At 54.3% G+C, this 27423-nt stretch overlaps 1 protein-coding gene across 1 annotated transcript in view; it reads right to left on the bottom strand.

Moving 5' to 3' along the window:
* The window catches only part of GLI2 (GLI family zinc finger 2), a gene marked incomplete at both ends in the record, with an annotated part of 171810 nt that extends 144596 nt beyond the window's left edge, over positions 1–27214 (bottom strand). The window contains one exon of the mRNA XM_080668094.1: positions 27076–27214. Within this exon, the coding sequence (XP_080524220.1) occupies positions 27076–27214 (139 nt within the window). The remainder of the gene's footprint in view (positions 1–27075) is intronic.
* Positions 27215–27423: the final 209 nt, after the last annotated feature.

Below are 27423 nucleotides of genomic sequence, written 5' to 3'. Positions count from 1 at the left end.
CGCCTGTAATAAGCTTATGCTGGATTTTCATTCTTTTCACAGAGAAGAAAGAAATCAGATTTACATTTCTCAACCCCACATATTTCCTCCACATCCCACCCTCAGCCTCTGTCTGGGGCTGAGAGCTCCATGTCCTGGAAGTCCCACACCGGGGCTCAGGCGCAAGACTGGCCTCACGGTTGGCTTCTCAGGGAACAGCAGCCTCAGGTCCAAATGAGCCTTTCCGCAGGACGCCTGGGCCTGGCCCCGGCACATACCTGCCTCTGTGCAGCCAGCGGAGTCAGACCGCCCAAGGCTCATGGCAGCTTCACCAGCCAACGGGCTTTGGATCTGCTCCTCACTGACTCTTTTTAAATTATTGAAATTAAAAACTGTGGTAACATATGCATAACATAAAATGCAGCACTTCAACTATTAGAAGTGTACGGTTCAGTGGCATTAAATCCATTCACATTGTTGTGCAGCCATCCCACCATCCACCTCCAGACCTTCTGTCTATTCCCAAATGGAAATTCTGTTCCCATTAAACACTAACTGCCGGGGCCCCCTCCGCAGCCCCAGCAGCCACCACTCCACTTCCTGTCTCCAGGAAGGTGACTACGCAGGTGCCTCATGTAAGCGGAGTCACACAGTGCTCGTCCTTTGTGGCTGCTTCTTTCACTGGCACCATGACCTCAGGCTCACCCCTACTGCAGCCTGTGTCAGAATCCCCTTCCCTTCTAGGGCTGAACACTATCCCACTGCACGTCCATGCCACGTGCCGCACGCGTGTTCATCTGTTGATGGACACCTGGGTTCCTTGCACCTTTGGCTGTTGTGAGTAATGGTGCTGTGAACATGGGTGTGCATATATCTGTTCAAGACCCTGCTTCCAATTCTGTTGTGCATATGCCCAGAAGTGGAATTGCTGGAACGTATGGGAATTGTAGGTTTACTTTTTTTTTGAGGAAATTTCATACTATTTTCCATAGTGTCGGCACCATTTTACATTCCCACCACCATAGGGGCTCCGGTTTCTCCAAATCCTCGCCAATACTTGTTATTTTTCTGTTGTTTTGTTATTGACCATCGCCGTGGGTGTGAACCACAATGACTCCACCTGCTCCCACGCAGAGGCCCTGGCTCAGTGGGCTGAGTTCACTCCTTGGCAACAAGTATCAGCAAAACCTGCACTTGGACCAGCCCCTGTCGTGGAAGAAGATGGCAATGGGCAGGACAACTGGGCTGCAGTTAGCATCCCTGGAGTACACACACTTATTGACACGGTGCCAGGCTGTTCTAGGAGCCAGGGCACAGCGGTCCCTCATGGACTCAGGATGAGAGAGCGAGGTGGGATCCCTACTCGAGCAGGGAGCCCCAGTGGTGCATGTGGGTGGGGAGGTACAATGCCCAGGAATGTGCCCAGCGTCTGAAGGGAGGACAGAGAAAGCGAAAATGCCTGCCACGATCCGAAATGGGCTCCGAAGGTTACCCTGGGACAGTCATCACGGGGAGACTTAGCTGCCTGATTCTCAAATTGCTCCCTGGGGACCTGAAGTGGAGAGGCCACCAGCTTTGAAATCCCAAGGCTGGGGTACAAACGTACCTCTCCCACCTGCTGTGTGACCCATAGCACCTCCTCTGTCTCAGTCTCAGGTCCCAACTCTGTAAAACGGAACACAGGGGATCCTCGCTGACTGCAGGGATTGAGGCTATTGTGTGTACATTAGACAAAAATCTCCATGAACCCAAAGTGCCCTCGCACACATCGGGAGGCCCCACGTGGACATGGACCTGCTGCCTCGCAAGACCAGCTCCAGGCTCCTCTGTGTGGAGACACTGGCTGCCCCCATCCAAGCAGCAGCCAAGGGAGCTGGTGCAGAGGCCGTGCAGGGAACCCCGAAGCAGAAACGCCAGAAGCACAAACTCTAGCTCAGGAGCTCATGGTGTACGAGGCAGGAGTGAGCGTGCCCGGATGCAGACCAGCGATGCTTGCTACCACCTTCACTCCAATCTGGCTCCGGCACACTCAATGGAAAAGTGGGCAAGGGCACCGTTCAAATACGCGCGCTCCGTCTCCCTCTGTGGCAGTCTCTGCCTCTCACACGAGTGGATTTGCTAAGTAGGGTACATGCAGGTGCACGCCAGCCCCGGCTCCCTCCTGCCTGCCCCACTGGCTGGCTGCAAGCACGCAGCAGTCTATGGACAGAGCCTGGCTGAGGCCCAACGCTCTGCTCTGTCACAACAAAGGCAGCCGTCACCCAGCCGCCTCCCATAGTGCCCAGCAGCAAGGGCCTGTGGGATTCTCCCCCCGGCATCCTGTCCCTCACAGAGATGCTGCTGGGCCACAGCTGGAGTACAAAGCTCTGAGCCACTGAGGCTCGTGCAGGGACATCTGTGAACCAGTAGACACAGGAAGGAGGCGCCCCTGTGATCTTCTGTCTGGTTATCCAAACATTTCCTGGCAGGAAGGCCCAGGCCCTGCAGACAGAACACAGCACAGGCTCCGCCTGGGGAAGCACAGACTAATGGCCGAGGAGAAGCCCTGGTGTAGGCTGAGGGGGCAGGACAGGGTTTTCAGCCAGAGAGAGAGTGAGGGGCACTAGCCAGAGGCGAGTATTTGGAGGCCGCTCTGGAGCCAGTTCCACGTCTGAGCCCAGCACTCGGGCGCAGGACCAAAGCCTAGAAGGTAGACTTGAGGACCCCCAGCTTCTTCAGGGTGGGAGAACATCCACTCCGGTGAGACAGGGCTTCCACACCCCAGGGGGAGGGCTCCGTTCCTCTAGTGGCCACCTCTGGGAGAACAGGTAACCATCAAGATCAAGGTTTCCCTACTGCCCTCCTCCACCACCCACCTGCGGGCGCCGGGAAAAGACAAATTATTTTTGCTCCCACATTCCATTCTCCATTGCCCTACGCTCACACATACAGTGATCACATCCACATCGTCCTTGTTCCCGAGCCTCCTCTCCTCCCAACAGCTGTGTGACTTCAGGTGAGTGAGTTAACCTCTCTGAACCAAGCTCCGCTGCTGTTTTTGCTATGCTATGGCTTCCCGATTTTATTTTTTTAAAAAGTCATTCCAATGTAAATCACCCAAGATATGAACATTTAGATTTCTATAGTTAATGAATGGTAAAGAACTATTATTGTTTATTATATGATGTTAATGCACTACATAATTCCATTAATTAACTAACTGCTTTTGTGAACAGAACATATGAACGTTTTGCTCTGTGTGTGGTTTTACAAGAATGGGACAAATTACACAGTGACATGGAAAGCTAATGGCCACCACAGTGTAAATCCTTCCGTGGGTGCAGACAGTGGGTCTCAGCGAGGTGGGTGGAATCAAAGCTCTGAGCCACTGAGCCACTGAGCTCTCTCTCAGCCTGTCCCATGGGCCCTGCCCATCCCTGTCCCGGCCTGTGAGAATCCCGCAGGGCTCAGCTTCCATGTGGCTTCCTAAGTTCCCAGCCAGGATGAGTGTCTCAATCACCAACCAACATCCCCTAGACCCTGCCCTGAGCCTCACGTCTCGTCTCCTGAGCCCACAGCGGGGGAGAGAATCCGGGAGAGTGTTCTGAACCCTTCCTCCCAATTCCAGCTGTTCCATGCATGTCTCCAGGCTACCCACTTCCGTGTGCTCCCCCAGGCCCACAGCAAAGCTGCCACAAGCTGGCAGATCAGAGGGATATTGAATTACAGCTGAGTCCCCGCCACAAGCCAGCTCCAGACGGAATGCTTCTTAGTGTGAAAGCAAACCTCAGCACGTCCTGGGCAAGACATGTCTCCCTCTCTGCCTCTCCCACACTTGCCCACTGGCTGAACCTGCACCTAGAAAGAGAGGCTAATCTAATGATGGGAGGGTCCTCTCTCCCCCACCCCATAAAGCTCCAGTCCCTTCCCCCCGCCAGGATGGCTGAATTTATAGATTTGGGATTGCTGTAAATTATAATGTAATTATACTGCGCCAGGGGCAGCCTCCCACTGCAGAAATTAAAAAGCAATTCAGGTAAATGATCTTTAGCTACAGCAGAGCGTCCCTGCAGAACTCATTAAGTCCAGGGACCAAAAGGCATACCAAAGGCGGAGTGCAGCCTGCTACATGTCTAATGCTGCCTCACCTTGGAAACCAGGCCACCGGCAGCGACAGGAGCAAGTCCCACCCAGATGCCTGCCTGCCCTTCACCTGCCTCTCACTACAGACTCTGCACACACCTGTCCAGGTGTCTCTCCAACACCCTTTTGGCCTGCCATTGCTAGACCATTCCATGGAGAACAGCCCATCCGGGCTGGGGAAGGAGGAGCTGGGTTATCTGCAGAGGTATGTTTTAAGTAAATGAGAAATTAGCCATTTTGGCTGCATGAGTATCATTTCCTCCGAAGCTCTGAATTCCAAAAGCCCAGAGAGTCATTTCAGGTTTTGTTTTTTAAATTTCCTTCATTGAACCGAGCACTGGAGGAAGAAATTATTGCATAGTAAGAAAGGACTGGAAAGAAATATGCTAACATATGAATGATGGGAGGAAGAATCAGAAAAGAATATGTTGATATTTACTGTGCTTTTCTGCATTAATAAAAATCTTAGATTGCTTTAATAATCAGAGAAATGGTGACCATGTAATTTGCATGTGTTCCTGTTTTCTATCCTTAATACCGTCACCATGTACTAAGGGGTTGGGGGTGGGGCACCACCTCTCTTGGTGCTAACTGTGGCAAGTGGGCACCAGGAGTCCCCGGGATGAGGGTAGGCTCAGGAGCTGGGGGGAACACAGGTTCGGGAGCCTTATGACACACCAGGCTGCTTGCTGAGAACCAGCTTGCAAAAGCCATTCTGTTCATGCACTTTGAGCCACAGCCCACACCAGTCCCCACTACATTGCCTTAAGCACCTACTGTGTGCAGGTGCAGAGTCCACAGCCCAGTGTGGGCAGTGAGGTTCTGGAAGTCTGCCCTCACCCACTGTACTTCCTGGGAGGGTATCGCCTGCCAGGCACTGTTCCTAGTGCTTTGCCGATGGCAGCTCACTGAAATCCTGCAACGATCCTGGTACCCGCCGGTGGGAACTCTACAAACAAGGCACTGAGGTACAGAGGGCTCATCAAGCCACTTGCTCCAGGACCCATCTGGCAGGTCAGTGGCAGAGTGTGAACATAAACTAAGCCAGGCCTCAGCCACAGCAGCCTCCTCTCCAAGTAGAGGCAGGAGGCACAGCAACCCGTTCCCAAGGCCACTGTCCCTGGCCCCGTGGGATCACAGCCCAGCAAGAGCATCCACTGGTACTGTGGATGGCGGCCCAGCCCAGGAGGGCCGGAGGGACCCAGCCCTCTGCTGTCCAGCTGGTGCCCTGGACAGGTCCCCAACAGTAAAGAGCCTCGGTTCCCCCATCTATAAAATGGGGGCTGCACCTGCCTCCAAGGGTCGTGGCAGAGACTTGGGTCACCGTGTAACGGGCTGGTTGGGGCAAAGCAGAAAAAGCATCTTTCTGAGGACAGTCTACAACTTAAGGAGGAAGATGAAGGGAGTGGGCTGGGTGCCCCCTGAGGGTGCGGGCCCCCTACTGGGCCCACCCGTAACCTCTCCTCCTCATCCTCCCATCCAGCTCTGCCAGGCGTCCAGGCAGACCCTACCACACCTGTGAGTGTGGGGCTGGGCCAGACGCACCCCTGGATGCTGGTCACCCCCTCTCCGTGGTGCGACAGCCTGGCCAGAACGAGACCAAACACCCTCCCCAGAGCTGAGATGCCCTTTTTTGTCACCTGGGCATCTGCTAGCTCCTTCGCGGTGGACGCTCACTCACAATGCTGCTGGCTGAGACACAGGCCCATCCCTAATTTGGGCATTTTTCTCCGCATCCAATCAATAGGAAAACACATCACATACCGGCCCTCATAACTTCACTCCACGGAGCCCAGGAGCCGCCGGACCCCGGGCGCAGCTGGGCGTCTGCAGCTGCGTGGCGCTCCTCTGCAGACACCCCGGGAAGCACTGTCCCCAGCGCCGCTCGGTGGCAATTCTGCCGGCCATGCCAGGCCGCCCACCCGGCAGGAATGGTGGACTGGCAGGGCTTGGTGCTCCGGGCCCTGCGCACACTTTTCCCACTTCCCCAGAAATGGGGCGGGCCCTGAGTCTTGGCCAGGCGTCTGAAACCACGGGAGGCCACACTAGTCATCGCATCGGCACAGGGCAACCCTCCCTCCCCCCCCCCCCCCCCCCCCCCCCGCCGCCGCCCTCCACTGAAAGGCCTCCTGGTCAGGGACTGACAAAGCGAGGAGGCAACCTCAGCAAACCGCTGCTCTGGCGCCTCCCCCACACCTGAGCTCCGAACTGGTGGCCGTCCTCCCCACCCGACACTTAAGTGCCCAAGGAAAAGCCAGGCCCTCCCACCAGACCGCGAAGCTGCTCTCCTCCAGCCCCACATCCGTGCCTTTTCCTTTCCCCCGCTAAGTTCCTGCCACTGTGGACGGCGAACTCTCACAGAGAGACGACACGCAGACACACACGGTGCCACACACAGGTGTGCGGGCTGGGGTGGTGACCATCCCCGCAGCCCTCCGAAGGCCGCACAACCACACCAGCCTACCTGGGAGGTGTGGGCGGGGTCGGCCAGGAGCCCACCGGGAGCCCCTTGAGGCAGCTCCCCGCCTTGCTCAGCCACCGCCTCCCTTCCTCCTGCTCAGCCTCTGATGTGATCCCTGAGAGGGGACTAATGCTCACCAGCTGGCTTGGTGGTTTAACCCTCTGGTCTTCCAGGGCGCCCAGCCAGGCTGACAGCATGGTCCCTCTCACGGGCCCCACAGCCCAGTCGCTGGGAAGTCAGCAAATAGGAGGGCAACAGCTGGGAGTGCAAATTCGACAGGAAAGCGGGCCAGTGGATGAGGGGAGGATAAACCGTTCCAGGAACCGCTCTCATACAGCGCTCTGGTTCCCACGGAGCCAGGGGAGCTCAGGCCGAGCCAGGAGAACCGGTCAGAGGGCAAAGGCCCCAGCCTGGAGCCTTCTTCCAGCCGCCTCTGCAAGACCCCATCTTTCTAGGGGTGATGCCTCAGGAGAAGCTGCTGGGGAAGGTCTCCCCACAGAGCACTCAGCAGTCCCCAGATGCACACACTCGGAGCTGTCGCCCTCCCTGCGCTGTGCTCCCACTCTGCTCTCTCTGTCACACTGTCCTGCCTGGTGAACTCCTAGTCATCCCTCAGAAACCAGGCACAGGTCCTCAGGAAGCCTTCCCTGCCGCTCCTCCCCCAGGGGCAGGAGGAAGCATCTGGGGCAAACGTTCCTGAAGTCCTCGCCATATTGAGGTGCGAATCCTGTGCTGGTCAGTCCCTCCTCCTGACTGGGGAGCCCCCTGTGGGCTCAGATGGTGGGGTGTCTGCCTAGGGACTGACACAATGACTGGCGAATGCCTGCAGCTGGACAAAGAAACCGACCGTCACCAAGCCTCTCAGATCGACTGTTCTTGAGACCAAGGCTCATGTCAGAATTCTCTGTGTCTGCTATCAGGGCTCAGCGGCTCAGTGGCAGAGAGGAAACTAGGAGGGCGTGGATGGAGACTGTGATGGCATTCTGCATCACCGGCATCCTATCACTGGGTCATCTGCTATCGGTGCTTTCATAAAAGTGCAGCACAGAGCTCACCCGTCTGGAGGGCATTCAGCACTCAGTCTACCCACAGGAGCCAGGAACCCAGAAAGGACAAGAAGCCCCTGGGCCCCCACCCTATGCCTCAGGGCCTCACAGGAAGTCGAAGGGCCATTACTCAGTGCCCCTGGGTCCTTGGTTTAGAAACAATTCTAACTGATTTCTATGTTTTCTTAGCACATAAACCTAGGTAGGTAGGTGGGTGTAAGTAGGTAGGTATAAATTAAAGAGGGCAGGGGCGTGGAAATACTCTAGATAAGCAGGTTACCAGAAGGTGGGAGGAGGGAGGCAGCACTATAAAGGAAGAGGGGCCTGTACTTGGGGCTCAGAGAGACTCAAGTTCAAGTCTTGGTTGAACCACTTCATAGCCGGGTAGCCTTGGCAACATGCTAACCAGCGGGCCTTCCATAAACACCCAAATGCTTTTTGAATTAAACAAAATTGACTAATTGAATTTGGCCTTGAAGGAGCCTGGGGATTTGGAGAGGCAGAGGCCTAGAGGAAGACACTGGGCGGGTCCCCTGTAGAGACTGGCCTAAGAACCCAGACAAATGCAGGCGGCTCAGAAGCGCTTCTGTTGGGGTTGGGGTGTGGGAGGCAGGCAGGGAGCAGGCGGGATGGACACAGCATGTTAGCAGACCCTACTGGTCTCTCTGTAAGGAGTTAGCACATGTTAGCCTGGCTCCTGGCTTTATCTGCACTAAGTCCCCGAGCCATTCAGCACCCGCTGAGGACCCAGCCAGTTGGAAAGGTCGGCTTTGGGCCACTGGCACCTACATACACCTTCTCAGGGGCTGCTGGGGAAGCTGGGCTGTTTTCCTCTTGGATGAGACAAAACCCTGAATGCGCCAAATGGCAGCCCTGGTGCAGACACAGGCCAGCCCATCCCAGAGCAGGTGGTATGCACCACCGCCCCCCAGGCTTGGGTAGTGCTGTCACCCAACAAGGATGGATGCTGGGGCTCTTTGGAGTGTTCTGGTTCTTCTCATCACCCCTCTGCAAGGGGTGGGGCCTAAAGCTCAAGCAGCTCTGAGCTCTGCCAAGTGCAGGCATGAGGTCCGGCCACCTGAAGCCAAAGCAGGATGACTAGGATGGCACTGAGGCAGAGAAGGAGGGACGGAAGCGAAGTCCCAGGCTTTGCCTTGCTCACGGTGACGCAGCAGGCAAGTCGGGACTCCTGGCCTCATGAAGCAGGATTCAGGAAGGTGCCGCCACAGGAGGCTCATGGCACCTGCATCCTGGGCCATATGGGGGCATAGGTCTCCAGTTTCCATCCTGAATGAGTGAGGGCTGATAATGCTGCCCCTCAGGGCAAGCCCGGGGACACTGCGGTCTGAGGGTAGGCAGAAGATATAAAAAGTAATAAACAGGCCACTTTCAAATGGAGCAGAAGCACCAGGCCGGAGGAGAGCATGTCTTATGCTGCCAACCTTTGTGATACTAAAATAACCTGTGGACTGGGCCCAGAGCAGCCTGTCTCCCCAAGAGCTGTAGCCAGGATGACAGGAAAGCAGATAGGGGAGGAGGTGCGGCAAGCACTGGTGAGGCTGGGAGGAGAGGGGTGAAGACCACCAGACCGCCCACTGCACTGGGTAGCAAGGGGAGCGCGGCCCTCACAGTCAGCTGGGCAAAGGGCGGGGCATGGTCCTCATGGACTGGGAGCACACACAGTTCTGCCAAGAAAGGGTGCTAGGAGGAGGAGCGAGGAAGAACAGACAGAGGGCAGGTGGGAGCAAGGGGTGCCGGCAGAGCTCTGAGAGGGACCGTGGAGGTGCTGGTGTCATTCCCAAGGGCTCCCTTCCCAGTATAGTTATGGGATGGGCTGTTACAGCTGAACCCTGTGTGGCTTGGAGGGGGGGGGGGGGGGCGTGCAAAGCAGGGGTCCTCCGTCAGGGCAGGGCACTGTCACTGCGCTTCTCAGTGACACCAAGATGTGACTCATCCCTCGCCTGTCCCTGTGCATTTGGAAATCGCCACAACTTGACAGCCGGTATCTCCAATTACTAAAGCATAATGCGTAACATAACGCAGGAGCAAAAACCACTCTGCAGCTGCAAGGTGTGGAGCTTGCCAACGAACGGTAATGGACAGAACACAGAAAGGTCTCTGATACGGTTTCAGATCCCATGTTGTTCGTTTAAGAAACAAGCACCTGCCACGTTTTGGTGTAGAATCAAAGAAGAACATCTACGTGCTGAAAAGGCCTTTAAAATGTCACTCCTTTTCTAACTGTATCTTATGTGAGGCCAGCCTTCCTCCACATACAACCAGACTGCAACGGACTGAGCGCAGAAGCAGACCGAGAGCCCATAAGCCAAAATTAAGGAGGTTTATAAAAGTGCAATCCCATTTTCACTCTAATTTTTTTAAAGTTACTTTTCATAAAAATAAGCAACTTACTGTTATTTTCCAATGAGTTAAAAATTAAAATATTTAAAGTTTTCTCACTTTACATTTCTAGTAAGGTAACCCGTGTAAATAGAAGCTCTTTGGGGTCCTCAACAATTTTTAAGGGAGCAGCAGGCACACCACCCTGGGCCAGGAGGACCCGACTGAGGGAGGCTTCCCCTGTAGCCCCCGGCTCTGTGCGTGGAGGGTGGCAGCCAGTGGAAGGAGACAGACGTGGGCTCTGCCTGTACCCATGGGTTCCAGTTGGTCCACGCTCTTCCCTTTGTCAGACCCACTGCAGACCCACAGACCTACAGCGGCGTTGGCCCAACACCAGAGGCTGAGACTTTGGGCTTCACCGCTGTGGTGGGCTGGGCCCATCACAACCTTGTCCTGTGCCACTCACTGGCTCTGCTCCCATGACAGGACTGGCGCAAGGCTGGGTGTCTCAGGAGCCGTGAGGCATGGACATGGCCCTGAGAGGACATGTGGGGCGGCCTGGTAGGAGAGAAGTTGAGAGCAAGCAGGCACAGGGGGCGGGGACACTAGAGGCCAGGGAGGTGGGCCGGAGCCACGTGTGCCCAGAGCTTGGAGTCAGCTCCTGGAGCCACGGAGCCATTGCAGACAGTTATGGTCTCTTCTCTGGTGGGGGGCGGGAAGGCAGCAGTCGGGGTTAACGCTTGCTCTCCCGGTTTCAGACATGGTGATTTGTGGCTCCTGGTACAGAGGGACTGCGCTCCGTAACGGCAGATGCCTTCTCTCCAGGCTGTACTGTGGCTTTTATGAGTAAACGTTTCCCGATAAAGACGTACTGTCTGCAGAGACCCCTTCACCCCAAAGGTAAGGGTTTACGTGGCCTTCTCACTGCTGTTACTTATCTTTACAAGGGCCAGCGAGAGCCTGCTCACCAGCAGAGCTTTTCATTCCGCTGCATATATTTTCAGGGACTGGTTATAAGTCAGGCGTCCCTGGGGCTCGGGGGCTGTCTCCTCCATTCCGGGCCAGCTGGGAGGAGCATCCCCGGCCCCCTGGGCACTGACCGTCCGGGAAGACAGGACACAGGTCCTTTTCTCAAGGACGTAGCAGGGCACTTTCAGGACCCTCTGGCCCATTTCTGGCCCCTCTCCAAGCAGCAGTCCTGTCCTGTTCTGTTCTCTTCCCCATTAAACCCACGCATAGCACAGACCCGATGCACCGTTCCCACCCAGGCACAGCTGTCCGGCCACAGGGGAGTCCTGTTCTCCCCTCCTGTGTGCTCCCCAGGAAGCATCTCCCCGGGAAGTGTCTACTGCACCACTCACCTATCTTCAAGCCAGCGGAATCCATCTCAAATGAGCAACCACAGAGAGCCCGGAAAAGACTTTCCAACCCCCAGAATCGTGACCTGTCCCCCTTGCTGTCTGCGCAGCAGATGCCTCGGCTCCCGCTCTGCTTGGCGCCCTCGCCACTGCAGTGCACCCCCACTTCCAACACTAGCACCTGCAACGCCTGGTCGTGGGTTTTCTCTGCCTCCAAGGCCCACTCTGCCCACAGAGTGCCTTCCAGCAAGGCCTGGCAGGAGCTGGTGCCAGCCCTGGGCTCCCTTCCCCGGGGGTGGCAGAGTCACACGGCTTGGAGCTGCCCTGGATGGAACTCGTACAGTTTTGGTGGCAACTGCCCGCTAAGGTACCCATCACCAGTGCCTTCCCTCTCCTGTCCCCTGCCCGTCCCCTGCCCACCCTCCAAATAACCCATGTGCAGGAGCCCTCCCCTGGGAGCCTGCTCCTGCAGACTGGCACTAAGACGCCGCATGCCCACGTGACCTCAGAGCAGGGCACAGCCTGAGACTTTCCCTCGATGGCCAGGAGCCTGGGCAACCTTTTCCTCAAGACCAGTGCCACAGCCTGTGACCTGCTGGAAATGGGACTGCAATCACGAGAGGCGAGAGGCAGCGAGAGGCTGGCAGCGGGACCAGGTGGGGAGGGGCATCTGAGCACAAAGGGCCGAGGCAGCTGTACAGACGAGACCACGCAGGAGGATGGTGCAGCAGACGGCAAAGTTGGGGTGCGAAGATGGGGTGTCCATCTGCCCCAGGCAGCCACCAGCAGGAAGTCTGACGCTGGGCCTGGTTCCCTGCCTCCCAAGAAATAAAGCAGCTGCGGGGCCAGACTGTTCCCCAAGTGCCACGGGCACGTTTCTGAAAAGGGGGGTTCAAGGATGTGGGGGCTGTGTCTCCATGTGGGCCCACTCCGCCCCACCTCCCGGGGAAGAACTTTCAAAGGCCACTCTTGCACTCTTGCCTCCCACCCCAAAGCCAGCGAGCTCCTGGGGTCCCTGCAGAGGGAAACATCGACTCTGCTTTTTGTTTCGTTTTGTTTTTTTAAGATCCCAGAAACTTCCGATTCCTCCTTAGAGATACGTGCACAAACAACGTGTTGGCCACCCACAGCCCAGCCAGGACATGGGGTCAGTGTCAGTGAGACCGGGCACTAACAGGTGAGTTCTGACGCTCTGAATGGCGGCACCTGGGCATTCTCCTGGCCCCTGGGATGTCACCCAGCAGCTGGCGTGGGCCTCCTCGGGGCCTCAATGCCGTGGATGAGCATCACCAGCAAAGATCTGAGGACCAGTTTCTACTGCTTGGAGTTTGGAAGTAGCAGGCCCAGCCTCTGATGTACTCAGCTCCCCCCACACTCAGCTCCTTCCCTCCCCCACGGCGCAGAACAAGGCCCACAGAGGCCCCCCTCACCTCCGGTCAGGGCCTGGGGATCACTGTGAGAGCCACCATTCCTTCCAGCCTCACCTGCTTGTGCTGTTGACAGAGGACACTCACCTTCATGGGCACGCAGGAGAGGAGAACAGGACTCACATAAAGGTTGGGCGAAGGGGCAGTGCCCTGGGCCGACCTGGGGCTACACCTGAGCAGGACAGCCCAGGAGGAAACCTTCTGAAAGGGAGAGAGGGGACAGGCCAGCATGCCCAGGAGGGGTGTGTGAGGAGGGGCCTGGAGGACAGGAAAGGGTGGCATCCAGACAGAGACCAGGGGGTCCCTCCAGTGTCCCCCCAAGAGCTTGAAGTGCCCCAGAGGCCCACTGTGGAGTGACAACCTCAGGACAGAGAGGAGGGCCTGAGAGGTCCCCCACACCCACCCTGCGGCCAGCCCTTCCCAGTCATCTTAGGATGACCCTGCTGTGAGGCCTCTGCCTCAGTCCTGACCAAGCCCACCGAGCGAGGACACACTGTCCCAAGTGAAAGACCAGGGCCCACGGGGCTGCTGCCGCTCCCACGTGGCTGGGACCCAGGGCTCTGGTTCTGAGGAGCGCCACTACAGCCACTGCTGATGAACCCTGACCTTCCCTGCAGGGAAGGTGGCCCTGGGCCGTGGACACATGAGGCTGCCTCGCACGGGACCACCTGAGCCAGCTCCGCCTCTTTCCTCACAGCGCATCTGGAAGAGGCAGCAGCTTTAACACCCTGAGAGACATGGCTGAGCCCCCCAGGGCTCCCCCGCCTGCTAGAGCCCCATTTTACAGTCTCACTGCATTGGCCATTCATTTGGGGACTTGCCTGTCTCTGCCAACTGGACTGTCCGTTCCAGGAAAAGGAGCCCTTTTCTGCATGTTCCTGCAGCCACCTAGAGACAGAGCATACCCAGCACACACTAGGCCAGCCGTGGGCAAACTACGGCCCGCGGGCCGGATCCAGCCCGTTCGGCTGTTCTATCCAGCCCGTGGAGCCAAAAGAGCGGAGGGTTCTCTTGCTCTCCCCGCCGCTCCTTCACCAGCAGCAGTGTTAACATGGCAACGTCGGGAAACACGGCCGCAGCTCCTTCCTCTGAGTGGGCTGATTTATATCCTCCCATTCAGTAGAAGGAACAACCTCTCAATCTTCCAGAGGCTCCCTGTAATGCCCGCGGAGCGTCTCCCGACATCACCCTGGGAATGCGTAGACACGTTATAGTGGTGATGTAGGGAGACACGCCCCTGGAGAGCACAGTATCAGAGCCTTTCTGAAGTAAGATTAAGAGCTCTACTCAAACACAATTTTTTCCTGTTCCCACATTCTGTACATCCCAATGACTTGTTAATAAAACAACAAAGACTTTCAGCTTTTAGGGCTTGTATCCACTGCAGTTTTTTTTCCCACTGGGGACGCGTGCAGCAGGGAAAAAGACACACAGAGGACATGTCACACTAGCCATGCTGCGGCTGCATTTTTTGCTGATACGGATGCAGTATCAGTAACACTACCGTGGCCACTAACCGCATGTGTTAGCGGCAAAACAAATGCATTTTGCGCTGCGTTTGCTTCTCCCCCTTGTGCCTGTAAAAATGTGTGCTACAGGACATTTGTGTTAACATGCACCACTGCACATTAGCATCAACGCAAACATGATGGAAACCTATGTACCCTGCATTAACCCTAGCTGCGCTGCATTGCAGTACTGCACCACACTGCAACGGCAGCACGGCCAGTGTGAACGAACCCTAATTCAATGGGTTGAACAAAAAGATTGTATAGAAATGTGATGAACTAAAGATTTTATTACAAAATCGCTTAATTTCAGGGTTTCAGAAGTAATTGGACAAATGAAAAACTGAAAATCAAATGTTCATATCTAAAACTTGGATGAAACCCTTTCCTGGTAATGACAGCCTGAAGTCTTGTACTTATGGACATCACCAGATGCTGGGTTTTCTCCTTTGTAATGCTCTGCCAGGCTGTCACAGTAGGGGTATATATATAAATATCCTGCCATTTCCAGCTTTTAATAAGAAAAACTGTTGCAATGGGCATTTAAAAGTGGCACTTGGTTGTTTTTATAGAGTCCAGTGGATGCAATCTGACATTGATAATGGGCTCTTTCACACTATGTGCACTGTGGCTGTTTTTTGCCAGTAACGGAAGTGCTAGTGGTAACTACTGGTTACCCATGTTTTGCTCTGCCCTAGCACCTCCCATACAAGTGTGTCTGGAAGACACAGCAATGTGCAACTATGTATGTTACCATAAACAACATATGTATGTTACCATAAACAAAGGGCCTGTGTGAAAGATACACAGGTTTCCTATGGAGGAAAGGGGTTGTTCTCTATGGTCAGGGTGTGCCTCTGTCCCATGTCTGAACTTTTTCAGATGATTTTGTTATATATATATTTTTTAGAAGACCAAAAATGTTATAGTAGAGCAAATATAATCACTTGTTTTTATACTTTACTGTCTTATTTTAGTAAAGAATTTAATAAGAGAACGGTACTGTTGGTTTTAGCCCAATATTAAACATGAGTGGACCAAAGAAAAGGAAAGTGGACAGTGAATGCCAAGTGTTTAAGAGGGAGTGGACAACAAAGTATTTTTTCACCGAAGTCCGATCAATGCCGGTATGTCTGATATGCCAGGAAACACTTGCAGTCTTCAAAGAGTACAATCTCAGCCGTCACTTTGCCACAAAGCATGGCAACTATGCTAGCAAGCAGTCACCTCAAGAACGGGAGGCTACTGCACAGAGGTTGATGGCTAAATTACAGGCTCAGCAAAATGTCTTTCACAGACAAACTGCAATTCAAGAGACAACTACCAAAGCAAGTTTTATGCTATCATTCAAATTAGCAAAAGCTAGCAAACCTCTCTCTGAAGGCGAGTTTTTGAAAGAATGTATGATAGAGACAGCAGGTCTCTTGTGTCCAGAGAGCAAAGGCAAGTTTGAAAAACTCAGCTTATCGCGCAGGACAGTGACTCGTCGAGTAGAACTGATTGATGAAGACTTGGCCAGCAAGTTAAATAGTAAGGCAGAGTTCTTTAAGTTTTATTCACTAGCATTGGATGAAAGTAATGACGTAAAGGACACTGCTCAGCTCTTAATTTTTATCCGAGGGATTAGTGACAATTTTGAAATTACGGAGGAGTTTTTAGCCATGGAGCCACTGAAAGGAAAAACACGCGGAGAGGACTTGTATGACCGGGTCTCTACTGTCATCGAGAAAATGAAGCTACCATGGAGTAAACTTGCTAATGTCACAACAGATGGATCTCCAAATTTAACTGGAAAAAATGTTGGACTGCTAAAAAGAATTCAGGATAAAGTGAAAGAGGAGAACCCTAACCAAGATGTTATTTTTCTTCACTGTATTATTCACCAGGAATCATTGTGCAAGTCTATATTACAACTTAATCATGTTGTTAATCCAGTCATAAAGCTTGTTAATTTCATTCGAGCAAAGGGACTTCAGCACCGTCAGTTTATTAAATTTCTGGAGGAAACTGATGCGGATCACCACGACTTACTTTACCACTCTCGTGTCCGCTGGTTGAGTTTGGGCAAAGTTTTCCAACGAGTGTGGGAGCTCAAAGAAGAGATTGGTGCATTTTTGAAATTAAAGGGGAAGTCTGACGAATTTACTGAGCTGAGTGACAAGAATTGGCTGTGTGACTTTGCATTTACTGTAGATATATTTTCACATCTGAATGAGGTAAATGTGAAGCTACAGGGAAAAGATCAGTATGTACATGACATGTACACTAATGTGAAAGCCTTTAAATCGAAGCTGATTTTCTTTTCCAGACAAATTTCAGACAAAGTCTTCACTCATTTTGCCACACTAGCCACACGGAAGGAGACCATCCAAAACATGAAGAAATACAGCAAATCACTGGATGACCTGCATGCAGAATTCTGTCGTCGGTTTTCTGATGTTGAAAAAATTGACCAGTCACTTCAACTGGTGGCCTGTCCTTTGTCACAAAACCCTGAAACAGCACCAGAAGAGGTGCAACTGGAACTCATCGATCTTCAGTCTGACTTGGTCCTAAAGGAGAAATTCAGCTCTCTTGAACTGAGAGACTTTTATGCTTCACTTAATGAAGCCACTTTTCCAAACATCTGGAGGATGGCACAGAAGATACTGGTGCTGTTTGGGTCAACCTATGTTTGTGAGCAGACATTTAGCGTCATGAACATCAACAAAGCCCCTCACAGATCCAGCTTAACTGACGAACACCTCAGATCTATCCTGAGAATAGCCACAACAAAACTAACTCCAGACTTTGATGCATTAGCTAAAAAAGGAGACCAACAATACTGTTCCCACTGAAGTTGATGTTTTAAAGACCAAAAACCTTTCAACCCAGTCTACATTGCCATCTACATCTACGTCCCAGGCATAATTTGGAAGTTACACTAAAGAAAATGTTTAACTTACTGTTTACACATTTTGTTCTTTTCTATTTGTTTTAGTTTTAAATTATTTTATTATATTTAAGTTTAATTTGAAAGGCTTTTGTACCTTTCCTTTGTTAGGCAATTTTATTTTGCCTTTGCCATCTTCAATATAAGGTATGTTATTGTGCTATGATTCCTCCATTTTTTGAAGTTTCAAATTATAATAATTAGTGTTTACATTCTTCTTGTTAAAATGTTTGAGATGAATAAAACTATTGAAATAAAAAAAAAAAGACCGTACCCTTTTATGTAATGATGTTTACTTTGAATTTATATTAGTTCACACAAACACTCCATTCATGCTTTTGTTCCGGCGCTCCGGTGCAGTTTAAGAACCCATTGTGGCCCTCGAGTCAAAAAGTTTGCCCACCCCTGCACTAGGCCCTCAGTACACACCGGGGACCGGACGGCAAGAGGGAGAGAGGGAGAAGGACAGAGGAGGGATGCTTTTCTGAAGGGCAGCGCCATCCAGCAGAATCACCTGCATGGCATTTGTGGAGAGGGACTGCTTCCTGTCACAGGACACAGGTCAACCCAACAAGAAAGTGACTTTATTCTAAACGTCCCTCCCCTGCTCGAAGCCCTTCTATGGCTCCTTACGTCCCACAGCCCAAATTCCTCGGCAGCGCATCCCAGGCTCCCTCGGCTGCTAACACCTCCCTGTCCAAGGGTGTCTATCTACTCTCGGGGCAACACCTCCTCTTAAGCAGGTGTGCTATTGCCCGCCCTCCACACGGCCATCTCGTCCACACCCCAGGTCTGTGCTCATGTCCCCCCTCCGAGGACCCTCCCATGTGTCCCTCCTCTGAGGGCCTCTCGGTGGCCCTGGTACTTCTCAGGGGAACTCTCGTGCCCTCGGGGGAGCTCACAAGGACAAGGAGAGAGGGAAGGGGGCAGGCCTGGTGACTCCAGGTTCAGCCCAAAAGAGGAGGCCCAGGGTCAGAGTGACCACAGTAGTGATCACTGCTTCTAAAGAGCCGGGGCTCGGGGTCCTCCCACTGCCCTTGTCCACAGGGCCCCTGGTGTCTCCCAACTGGCTGCAGTGAGGGCGACATTCTAATTTGGCTGCCCAACATCACACAGTCCCCAGGGTTATGGGCATATGGTCTCAGTAACTGGCTCGCAGGGGCAGGGGGCCCGGCCAGACCAATGAGAAGACTCCTGGACTTTTGCTGGAATTACCTGGAGGGAGACACTTCTCCATCAGAGCTCAGGGCGCCGGGCCCACATTCGCTGCAGGGCTCTTTGCCACCTGCTGAGGACAAGGCCGCTCCGATGGCTGAAGAGGAAAGCCAGGTGGCATCGCCAGGGCCTCAGCTGCTGCAGCCAGGGCTTCCCATGCGGAGCTGAGAACTCCATGTACTTCAGGGGATCTAGGTGGGTTTCTGTCACTCGTAACAAGCGTCCTGGCTGTTTCTATGGAGATGAGCCCTCTGTTCAGGCTATTTCTGCCTGCCGTCCTCCTGGGTCCTCAGACATCACACATGGTCCTCCCGGGGCATGGCCTTAACCCTGGCTGCTGTCCACCCTCCATGGCCACAGGCTGAAGCCAGCCTAAGGGGCGGGCATGGGGCAGGGGAGAGGAGTGGCTCCTAGAGCCACCAGCTGGGACTCACTGAGGACAGGTGGAAGCCATGAGGTGGAGGCAAGAGGACAGGGAAGTGAAGAGGGAAACCCCGGGGCTCTAGGCCAGAACAGGGGAGGCGGGGGAGGGGTGTGTGCAAACAACTGCAACCCTCACGTGCCAACTCCGCCACTTCCATTGCCCAGCACACGCCCTCCACGGTGCTGCTCTGAGGGGCCTGTGACATCACTGGGGGGTGGAAATGGCAATGGCTCTCCGGCCCACCCCTCTGGGCGGCCTGTGGGCAGGGACAGTGCCCTGGCTGCGGAGTCGGGTCTGCTTCTTCCTGGGCTCCTGCACATGCCCCTGGGTGGCCTTGGCAGCCCTTCCCCTTTCTGGGCCTCAGTGGACCAGGTGGCCCCTGAGATCCCTGCCACTCAGAAGCGTAGAAGAATCTGACCCTGTCCAGCTGCGGTGTCCTCGGGCCCCGGGGCCCTTCCCCCGCAGAGCAACGAGCCCGCCTCCCGTACCTGGAGCAGCAGCGGGACTAGCAGGGTCCGGGCTCTCGGGCAGGCCATTTCTCTCCACCCCACCCGACCGCAGCCCTGCTGCAGAGCCGCCGCTGCCACGATCCATTACTTAGGGACCAAGGGAAGGCGTAATCTGGTGATGAAGAACTGGGAGTTAGCGGAGGCCGGTGCTCTTTTCGAGTGATTTACTCAGCTCCCCCCACACTTGCACCCCTAATGCAATTATTTACTTTGTTATTAAACGCCCTCCTTCCACTCGTTATTCTAGAGCTTCTGGAGCCCATGGAATTGGCCAGAAAGCTGCTCCTTGGCCAGGGGAAGCCAGGGCCTCCCTGCAGGGCAGCAAGGCTCACGCAGCCTGGGGACTCAGCCGGGGTTTCGGGGCCACCACAAGGCCAGGCCCGATGCCACAGGCCTCTCTCCCCTCCCCGCCTCCCTAACTTTCTCCCTCACCTCTCCCTCCTTTATTCCTTCATCCTTTCTTCCTCTCTCCCTTCTTTATGAAAACAGAGGTATAATTCACATACCATAAAATTCACCCTTTTACAGTGTAGAATTCAGAGGTTTTAGTGTATTCACAGGTTGTACAACCATCACCATGATCTAATTACAGAGCATTTCACCACCCAAAAGGAGCTCCATTCCATACCCAGGAGCAGTCACTCCCGTCCCCCGGGCCTCCCCGACCCCCACCCCTCAACCACTGATCTTTCCTCGGTCCCTGTGGGTCTGCCTGTTTGGGACAGTTCATGTGAATGAAGTCATACAATATGTGGCCTTCTGTGTCTGCTTCTTTCACGAGCATAGTGTTATTAAGGCTCCTACAAGTCAAAACATGTCTCGGTATTTCATTACTTTTTATGGCCAAATAATATTCCATTATGTGGACATGCTACATTTGTTTATCCATTCATTAGTTAATGGGCACTTAGGTTCATATTTTAGCTATTATGAATAACGTTGCTGTAAACACTTGTATACAGCTTTTCGTATGAACATACGTTTTCAGTTCCCTTAGGTGTGTACCTAGGAGCAGAGCTGCTGGGTGCTCCCTCCGCCCGTAGTGGCTGGGAAAGCTGGGGGCCTGGTGTGTTAATGCCGCTGTGCACCGTGGTCAGCTGGAAAGCTCTGCACTCCTCTGACCAGCAAAGATACAGCCAGGTGCCCAGCCGGCATGGCTCAATGGTTGAGCATCGACCTATGAACCAGGAGGTCACGGTTCGATTCCCAGTCAGGGCACATCCCCGGGTTGCAGACTCGATCCCCAGTCGGGGGCATGCAGGAGGCAGCTGATCGATGATTCTCTTTCATCATCAACATTTCTCTCTCTCTCCCTCCCTCTCCCTTCCTCTCTGAAATCAATAAAAATATTTTTTTAAAAAAGATACAGCCAGGAGTTGCCGCAGGCCTCTAAGGCAGGTGACGCTATTCTCCAATGAGGACCATGACAGCAGCCCCTGTGGCCCGCATTCCAGACCCACCCTCGGCAGAGCTGGCCAGGCGAGCTCCCTTGGCCCCGTGTACAGATGAGGTAAGGGCGCCCACACTCACACCTGGATGTGGACCCCACCTGCCTGCCTCTAGCTGAAGCCTGTTGCTTTCCTCATCACCAACAGTCGGGAGGGATGTGACCAATGTCAGACTCTGGAGCCGCAGGACCTCAGCTGCATGGTCACATGGCTACACCCACCTGGGATCCCCAGCCGCCCAGGGCTCACTCCAGGGCAATCAGGAGGCTTCTCCCTCCACCCACCCAGCACCCCAGGTCCCTAGACAGCACTGCCCATCCCTGTGGCACCTGGACCCTTCCCACTGCAAGTTGGGTTTTCAAGCTAACTGACTTGGCAGGCATCTGCCTTAAACCTCTCTGGCTGTTTCCCTGATGCCTGGGGAGGGGAGACTGGGGAGGGGAGATGGGGAGCGGAGGTTGGGGAGGGGAAGTTGGGGTGGGATTTTGGAAGCTCCACCTGCCTCCCAGGCTGGAGCCCCTCTCAGTCCCCAGGGGCCACTCTGCTGCTCCCCACACCAATGTCCACCCACACTTCTCTCTGTTAACTGGGGCGGGGGGCAGGGGGAGGAGTGACCCTGAAGATCTCGGAAGGCCCAGCTCCTGTGCCCAAAAGGCTCTATGTTCAGTCCCCAATGCCTCCAGGTGTCCCACATCCACCCCAAACACCAGGCCTGACTTCATTATCTTCAAAATGTTCCTGAAATCAGAGGCGGTGAGACCTGACCACAAACAGGAAATAAATAACCCCCACCCCCCAATGATAAATGGTTCTATTAGCAAACCAGATTGTTAAACTCCGATATAACAGCACGCAGGAAACTGGGCCCATCCATTCTCCCTCCGGCGCACACTGAGTTGTAAATAGGTTATTTTGTGTGTAAATAACACATTAAAACACAGCATTAGCTGTGTCTTTTGATAGAGAGGAAATTGTTACAAATAAATAATTCGGGACAGGAATGTAAAATAAGCCAGATTTAATAGTGCATGCCTGGTGCAGCCGTGTTAAACATGACTAAAATAATAAAGCCCAGAATATACTAATAGTAAACTATGCTCTGACATCAAAGTAATGAGGCTATATTTTTACCAGGCTTGAGAAATGCTAAAATTAGTTTTGACAGAACCAAACATCAGAAAAATGTTTCTGACATAAATACTGTCAATTTGGGGAGCTGGTGTTTGGGCTGGGAGAGGGTAGGGGTTAGGGGCAACTGTGTCCACCCCATTGGCAGGTCCTAGGGAATCCGTTTCCGGTCCCAATGGCGTCACCAGCTGACTGTTTGTGCTTCACGCCTCTGGACCTCCGTTTCCATGGCTGTAAAATGAACAGGTTCGAATGAGATGACCTAAAGTTCCTCCACAGGACCCAAGTGGATACCTGAAACCACCCTATAAATACTGTGCTTTTTCTCATACATACGTAAATTAAACCTATGATAAAGTTTAATTAGGCACAACAAGATTAACAACAGTAACTAATAACAAAATAGAACAATTATAACAATATTCTGTAATAAAAAGTATGTGAAATATCGTTTCTCTCTCTCCAATAACCAATCTGGTAACCCAGGCGGCTATGGAGTGACTAAGGGCAGGGATACGGACAGCATGCAGAGGCTGGACGAAGGCATGATTCGTGTCCTGGGAGGGATGGAGCCAGACAGCACAAGATTCCATCACCCTTTGCAGAACGGCGCACAATTTTAAACTTGCTTTTTTATTCCTGGAATTTTCCATTTTATATTTCCAGACTGAGGTTGACTGCAGATAAGTGAAACCACAGATAAAGGGGGACTGCTATACTTGGAAATAGCATCCAAGCCCCCCCAACACTATAACAGTTAACATGCACAACACAATAAAGCACGAGAAATGAGGCATTTAGGGCATGAGGTCTCGGTGTCCTGCGTGAGGCCAGGATATGCAGAAGGAATGCTCACCCAGGTTTATGTCACTAACATTTAATGCACATCTAAGCAGGCTCTCTGCTAACCCCTCTAGACACTCTCCGTGTCACCTCACAATATCCAGAAATTATCTCCATTTTACAGACCAGAGATATGAACTGCCTTGCCCCAGGACCCACAGCTAACAAGCGGGGAGCTGGGAAGAGCCAGTCCCTTCCGCTGCACTCTGCCATGGCCCAAAAGGAGCGCCAGCCCTCACCCTGTGCCCAGACACTCCAACCCTCAGCACCTGAGGCCATGCCAACATGCCATCAGGAGTCATTCAGACCCGCTGAGAAGACGCCCGGCCACCACGCTGTGCCTGCTTCCGGGGTATGCCAAGCTGTTGGGGAACTGAGCTCTGCTCTCCAGAAAAAGTCCGACGGGAACTGGCTGTTCCGTGTGGCTGGGCTGTTAAAACAAGCTCAGAAGCAGCATTCGCGGCAATCCTGAAAATCACTTAAATAAGAATAATTGACCACTTAGTCACATCTGAGTGCACTTCCAGCCCAAGACAAGAGCGTGTGGCCCTGGCCAAGCAGCTCAGGTAAGCCAGGGAGGCTGGCCCACTTGGTAAGTTCCAGGGGCCTCATGAGGGAAGAAGGGGCCAAGGATCAGGCCAGCCCCGAACGACCTTGCAGAGGCAGCTGGCTGCACCAGCCCACCGGGCACACACCTGGCATGACAGGGTCAGATTCACCCCCTCGTTCAACAATCATTGCCAGGGGCAGGGCACAGTGGTGAACAAACGATGCTCTGCCCACACGGTGGGGGAGGGGTGTGGCACAGAAACAGAGGGGCAAAGACACCAGGGACTCAGGCACTGATCAGTGCAGGACACGGTGAGGCCCACATGCCATGGGGGACCCCTAGCCCCGGGCATCTCAGCAGGAATGCTCACGGTTGGCTTATTTACACATTCCAGTGTTTGAATTTGAGAAGCATTCCAAGACAGACGTGATGCCTCACTACAGAGCAAAGATGGACCTCAAAGAAACATGCAAAGAAGCCACAGAGCCAGTGAACAAAACAGTGGTGGTGCCGGTGCCGGTGGCAGAGGCCTCCTGCAGCGAGGGAGCTCTCTGCCAAGTCACGCTGTGCTCAGCCCTGTGAACGTGAGGGCCATGCCACTTGCCAGGATCCAGTCCAGCTGCATCTAGGAAGTGGGAAGCCTGTCAAACATGCACATGGCCAGGCCCCGGCCCGGGAGGTCCTGTTTCCGCAGGTCTGGGAGGCCTGGAATCTGCATTTGTTACAGTTGTCTCCTGAGATTTCACGCGAGGCCAGCTTCAGACCTCTTGGCTGCTGCACCCTCAAAGTTCAGGGGAGAAGGATGAGTGCAAGAGGCCCGGGGCCGCCAAGCGCACTTGTTCAGGGCAGCCTGGGCCCAGCGGCAAAGGGTTGAGACCAGGTTTGATCTCCTGCCTTGTACTCCCTCCGCCACTCCCGAGTGGGGAGACACCGGAAATCAGAGCCTCCCACCACCTGTCTGGCCTCAATGGGTCAGCTAGCAAGGGTCCGTGAAGGGCAGACTTTCTAAGTCACACCCCACGGACCTAGAAGCGAAAAACTGGTGAAAGCTAATAGTTAGGTTGGACCTCATACAGAACTGATGTGCCCAGCACTTTACATGTGCTACTCGAGTAATTCTGACAACACTATGAAGTAGGTACTATTATTACGTCCATTCTATAGATGAAAAAACTGAGGCACATACTGCCCAGGGTCAGGCGACCTGGCTGCAGAGTCTAGGTTGCTTCCTACCACTTCCCTGCTCTGCACAGCAGGGGCAGCTACTACCCACGAGGTGCCCTGTGCCAGGCAGGTGGAAGCACATTATGTGTCTGCTGTAACTACAGAGCAGCTGCATGTATGATTCATACTTTACACCTGGGAAGGCTGGCCATACCTCATACAGTCTGAAAGCACATACCAGAAGGAGACTCCCACCTTGTGCCCTGAGCCCCAGACCCCGCTCTCTGCTGGAGCGGCTGGTGGCCTTGAGCAAGTCCCTCCCCACCTCACGTCAGCCTCTCCTACACAAGGGAAAAGTGGCAAAGGGGAGGCGCCAACTGTTCGTGAAGGAGCCGGGCTCCAGCCTCATACCCAGGAGCTCCATACGGGGTTTCCAAGCTCTGCCACTGAGGACATCGCCTCCCTTCCGTCCCCTCTGCTCCCTCAGACCGTCACGCTCTTCCTCATTCCCACTGTGCTTGAGATCAGCTGGCTATCAAGGGACCTGAGCGAGACTGTGGATGCCATGAGTCACTCACAGCACCTCGGCCACCTCTGGAAGGATGTAATAAAGCTCCAAGGTCACGAGACCACGAAGACATTGGTCCATGCCCTGAATAGGAGGAGGCCCAGAGAAGGGAACAACCTGCCACACTGGGACCCAGGGATAGTGCTGACCTAGAACCATAGCCAGGGCCCCTGGGCCACACCACCAGGAGTTCCTCACGCCATCCGCAGAAGGTGGGCATCACGGTGCCCCGGCACCAGGCACCTGTTCCCAGATGCCCTGCTGGCTCCATGCAGGAACAGCCGCTCCTCCCTGACTCCAGGAGGGCCCTTCCCGGGCAGGCTGCTCAGAGAGGGGCAGAGGAAGCCAAGTGGTGGGCTGGCTCCAATGACACAAGCCACCTGCCAGGGGCAACTGGGCTGACAGGTTACATCCACCCGCTGCTGGAAACTCATCCATGGGAGGGCTCCCCTGGGCAATAAGGGGACAGGGGCCTCTGGGGGTGGGCAGGGTCGGCCCCCTGGGGTAAGGGTAGGTGGGGTGGAGCAGGGTAGGTGCCTGGAGGAGCTGCTGCTCCAAGCTATTGGCAGCTGCCTGCCCCGCCTCAGGTCAGAACCCCTCAAGCTCCTGTTGTTACTGCACCACTGGTGACAGCAGGTCTGATGCCAGAGGGGCTTCCCCCAGCTACTGTCTAAGGCTGTTCCCTGCTACTATGACACGGCAGTGAATGACGGCAGTGAATGACGTGGGGCAGTTCATAAGCCACTCAGCCCTGGCAAGGGAGAAACAGCTGAGGGCCCAGCAGAGACACGCTGAGCCCGCTTGCTGGAGCTCCCTCAGGCCTCAGGCGCCTGGGCCTGTGCATCAGGCAGAGGGACAGCTGGAGTCACCACAGGCAGGGCAGGCCCTGACCCAGAGGAGGGAGCAGGCCAGGTGCAGACACAGCCAGGCCGGGACAGGAGGCCAGCCTCCAATCCACCGCCAGGCTCTTGGCGCTGACCTGCCCTCCCCTTACGTCTGCCTCCTGGACACCACGCCGCATGAGAGTCCTCCCTGGACACGGGCTCCAACCCGCTCCCAGTGTCGTTCGATTCCCCAGGCTCCAACCCTGAGCTGCGCCAGCATGACCCGTGGACGGCAGCCCCCACATCATTTGAGGTGGTTAGAAGCTCAGACCCTTGCCCTGTTTACGCCATCCCAGCGCTGGTTAGGAACGCAGACCCTCATGCTACCCAACTTACTGGCCGGGCCCTGCACTCTGACAGTGACCCATCTGTGCTCACATCAAAGTGAGGGGCCATGCCCGCACTCCACCCGCCCCGCTGGCCAAGGCGAATTTCCCGCTGCTGCCGAGCTGTGCTTGAGCAGTGAGAGCAACAGGGCGTGACTAAATGCACTTGAATAAAAGGGAAAGAAAAGAAATCTAAGTCTCTCCATTCCTCAGAGACAGAAATAGTTTTGTGGCCTCCAGATGGACTGCGCAGACACAAGGGGAGGTCTCGCCTTCCCGCCAAACTTTCCCACCGGGGCGCTGGCACGGCCAGTGGAAAGCAGAGTATTTCTCTTCAGGGCAGTAAAATGAGAGGCTGTGGCTCCATAGTCCTTCTGCTATAATTAAGTTGGCCAGAAATTCACCTAAGGATACTAAATTCTGTACCTGACCCTCTAATTACAGCCAGAAGGGATCAAGAGACAATTACTTCTAAAATAGTCCCTGTGGGCCAGAGGCAGGAGCAATGTCTGGCACATCTCAAATGCACCAAGTGAACGCACCCCAGGGCCGCCCAGCAGCCCCAGGCCTCCTTTCCCTCCCCTCCCCTCTGAGTTTGCAGGGTCTCCTGCTGGAGTCTGAGCCAGCCCAGTCCTCCTGCCACAGATCGGGGTGGCCAGACCTCTGGGAAAGCCTGCAGGCACCTGTCACAGTGCCTAGGATCTGGGAGCATGGTGCCCTCCTCTTCACCCTCCATAAACCCAGCATGCCTGCCCGGTGACATGGGCCACCAGTCCAATTAAACCCTAACAGGCTAATGAAAAAGACCCCTGCTGCCCACCAAGTGTGCAAAATAGAAAGTACCTCCTTGGGCAGCCGCCGCCGCCGCGGCCACCGCCAGAGCAGAGGTCTTCCTGCCCGCTTCGGTGAAAGCAGCACCCTCCGGGATCGCACTTTTGCCTTCTTTCTTCTCCACGGCGGAGGCAGAGGCGGACGTGTCCATCTTAGCTGCTCATGGTCCTGGTGGCAGCCCTAAAGAGAAGACAAAGACACTCACCAACACTGCCCCAGACCCAGCCGGGAACGCCGACCCAGATTCCCCGCCGCCACGCACCGCTACAGCAACCAACTCAATTCTCTCATAATTGGGAAGGAGGGTTTAATTAATTTTGAGGATTATTAGTTCTGAGATTCATCTGGTCTTTGAACGAC

This window comes from Plecotus auritus, assembly GCF_963455305.1.
Source record: "Plecotus auritus genome assembly, chromosome: 5".
NCBI classification, from domain to species: Eukaryota; Metazoa; Chordata; class Mammalia; order Chiroptera; family Vespertilionidae; genus Plecotus; species Plecotus auritus.
The sequence above is the reverse complement of the archived record's forward strand: the minus strand, read 5'-3'. Positions and strand labels throughout refer to the sequence as shown.